The 3,063-nt window shown below is 38.7% G+C and overlaps 1 protein-coding gene across 1 annotated transcript; it reads right to left on the bottom strand.

Annotated features, from left to right (window-relative positions):
- Nucleotides 1-672: 672 nt before the first annotated feature.
- LOC144436506 (uncharacterized) lies at nucleotides 673-2,526 on the bottom strand. The gene has a single exon (XM_078125312.1). The coding sequence runs from the start codon at nucleotides 2,524-2,526 to the stop codon at nucleotides 673-675; it is 1,854 nt and encodes a 617-aa protein (XP_077981438.1).
- Between the last annotated feature and the right edge of the window lie 537 nt (nucleotides 2,527-3,063).

Here is a 3,063-nt window from a genome sequence, read left to right on the forward strand (position 1 = left end):
CTTTGGTCGAAAGTACTTTGTAAAGGAACGAGATTCTGAAAATGCTTACATTTATCCTTTCATTGGTAAAAATTGTCATGTCTACTTGGTTCTACAGAATGTATTCGAGAGTGTCTTGCCCGAGTACCGCTTGACTGATGTCATACTTAACATGCGTTGCCCCGTATTTCTAAGTACTAGTAACTGCGAACCGGTCGCAAATGAAATACTTGGAATAGAAACTCTCGCTTCAGGTTCTTCTAATGATCAAATAACCAATAGCTGTATCCGAGGACCAGGTAGCGATCTACTCCAAGATCAATACTGTCATTACGGTGCTAACCTGGATGCTTTTCATTCAGGGATAGGGTAACGTCACGAGTATGGCCTATTTCTCAAAGTGAAAACTGGCGATCGCTGTGTTCATGGGCAAAATGGCGAGATTTATGAACGTGTGATATGGGAAGCTCAAACCGATTCTACAGTTATACCAAAGACAAGGGAGTTCGAAAGAGTTCGAAAATGGTATAAATCAATTGTCCCATATTTATTTTACGACGACAAACTGTAATGTTATCTGATTGGACCTTGCCTTTAATCCATAAGGGGCCGTGAAGAGACACGTTCCTATTCGTTTCTTAAGATTTGAGTCACGGATTGTCTTGATTTGTATATTCACAGTGAAGCGTCGACCTAGAATAGCATCGACCTCGACGATTCAAAATGGGGTAATGGTCTATAATATGTAAATGCCGAGCAACTGTGACCATGAAGCTGTAGTCGATGACTGATTTCGATACCTCTCAATACTGATTGGCGGATCCTTTTGAGGGTTGGTTCTAATGTATCAGCGTCCCAAAGAAAAATGGTCAACACTTGTAGATATGGGCATCTCATTCCTAATACCAAGAGACCATTGCTGGTTATTCTGGTGAAGGGTGCCCCCAGTAAATGTAATTCTTCTAGGGGACAGTTTACGGCCAGTTCAAGTATGCCTTCATCACTTATCGTATCTTCACCTGACGTCTCAACTTCACCATCACACCTATCTATCTGTAATTTCTTGAACTGGGGACAATTTAAAGCGATGCTTCTGAGCAATCTATTATCAATGTAACTGTTATTTGTCGCGAATTCACGAAGCATGATACATGACGCAACTATGCCATTCAACCAGGTTTTAACCTTCTTGAAATCTTTGATATGTGGGTCGTGATTTGACTCGATATAGTGAGCGATATCTATATTACTCATTAAATTCAATCGATGAATCATGTTTGATCTCTTCTTATCCTTAAACATTTCTTGAAGCTTATGTAGCGAAGCTTCATGGAAACAACATAGGTATAAGGACGACAAATTTATACAATGATCCACGATACATGACATGACAGTTTGCTCAAGGTCAAGGCCAGGTTCTCCGCCATGACTAAGACAAGGAAAATCAAGATTCTTCAATCGTGGTCCAAGCCGAGTAAAAACAGCCTGTGCTGACTTTACCTCAAAAAAGTATATCGGAATACAAAGTTCCTGCAAACCAACTGGAATATGAGAAATGCTAAACGAGCGTTGAGTTGCAATTTCGGGAGCCCTTGCAAATAATGGCATGAGTTTAAGTGTTCTCATGTTCCTTGGCCAATGAAATATATCCGGATCATCTTCAGTCACGTGGAGGAATGTTGCTGAGAACACTAAATTCTGTAATTGTTGACAATTCTCCTTAAACGGTAGCATGGTGGACGAGTTATGAAATGCATGAGATTGGTAAGGACTCGTACTCCATATGAAGCCACACTGAACTATTATTGAAATTAGATTTGGGCAACATCGTGCTATATATCCGAAAGTGTCCTCGTGCAGTCCTGCCTTACTATCGATAACGAACACCTTTAAATTTGCACCGATGTACTTAACAATATTGATAACGGTCTCATTCCACTTTTCAAGTGTGCCTAGTTTAATGTCACGTTTCGAGCTTAAACTCTTGATGGTCAAATATTTCAAACCACCAGTATTTTGTGCTACGCTTTCCATGCCCTTCGTAAAGCTGCCATTCAGCATTGGCATATTAAAAAGAATCATGAATTCCACGAGATTACGACTTTTTATCTCTAAGAGGAAATTACATGACTCCATATCAATAAACTTTATCTCAAGAACTTCTAACTCACTCTGCTTTTCAAGTAATCTTTTCAATAAACTCTCACGTTCAGCTTTCGCCCACATCAGTGTTGCTTTATTATAGGGTAAACGATTAACATGACCGATACGAAGGCTTCGTAACTGGCATGCAGTATCAGCAAGACCTTCTATGACCTCATCAGTTACTTCTGGACGTAGTATTAAGTTGACATGTTTTAACTCTGGAACAAACAGACACTTGTCGATGACTGGAATATTTTCTTTAGTGATCAGGTCGCGATCAGACAACCTCTGCAGTACGACCTCTTTCAGCCTGGTTGGTAATTTTTCTCTGACCATATCACATAATATTGGTAGATGGTCGGTGAGAGATTTCAAAGCCAGGTCTTGAAGACTTCCTATCATTATTTCTGTAAAGGAAGTAGCATATTAAGAATTTGAAGAAAATTCTACAAATCAACATTTTTGTGCATTAATTCTACCATGTCCACCACTTCGAAGTTTTGATCTTTGATAATGCAAATATATCTTTTGGGTTCCATTCCATTTGTTTAGTTCACATTGCGTAAGGAAATATTAATAATATTAAAAACGTATTAGCTGCATTTTATTCATACCGTGCTAGGGGGTCAATTCTGCATGTGGCTTGTCATCAACTTGAATGATTATATATATATATGGGTATACCCCAACATTCTGTTTTCATGCCAGACATGACCTTGCCAGTGACATTATTATCTTTGCTACACTCCAAGGACGGCTGGTAGTTTCCAGGGTTTGTGCAGAAAGTATTCCTTTACTACATCACGCCTTTGTATGTATGTATGTATGTATGTATGTATGTATGTATGTATGTATGTGGTAATTAATTAAACAGTATTTTGCCATTGTGGCAGACGTTATTAAAATTATATTATAGCATTACCAATTCCAGTGAATTTT

Source organism: Glandiceps talaboti, chromosome 6, assembly GCF_964340395.1.
Source record: "Glandiceps talaboti chromosome 6, keGlaTala1.1, whole genome shotgun sequence".
In the NCBI taxonomy this organism is placed as follows: domain Eukaryota; kingdom Metazoa; phylum Hemichordata; class Enteropneusta; family Spengelidae; genus Glandiceps; species Glandiceps talaboti.

What these genes read in the sequence shown, in the direction of transcription:
- LOC144436506 (XM_078125312.1), bottom strand. Translation starts at nt 2,526, where the DNA reads ATGATAGGAAGTCTTCAAGACCTGGCTTTGAAATCTCTCACCGACCAT.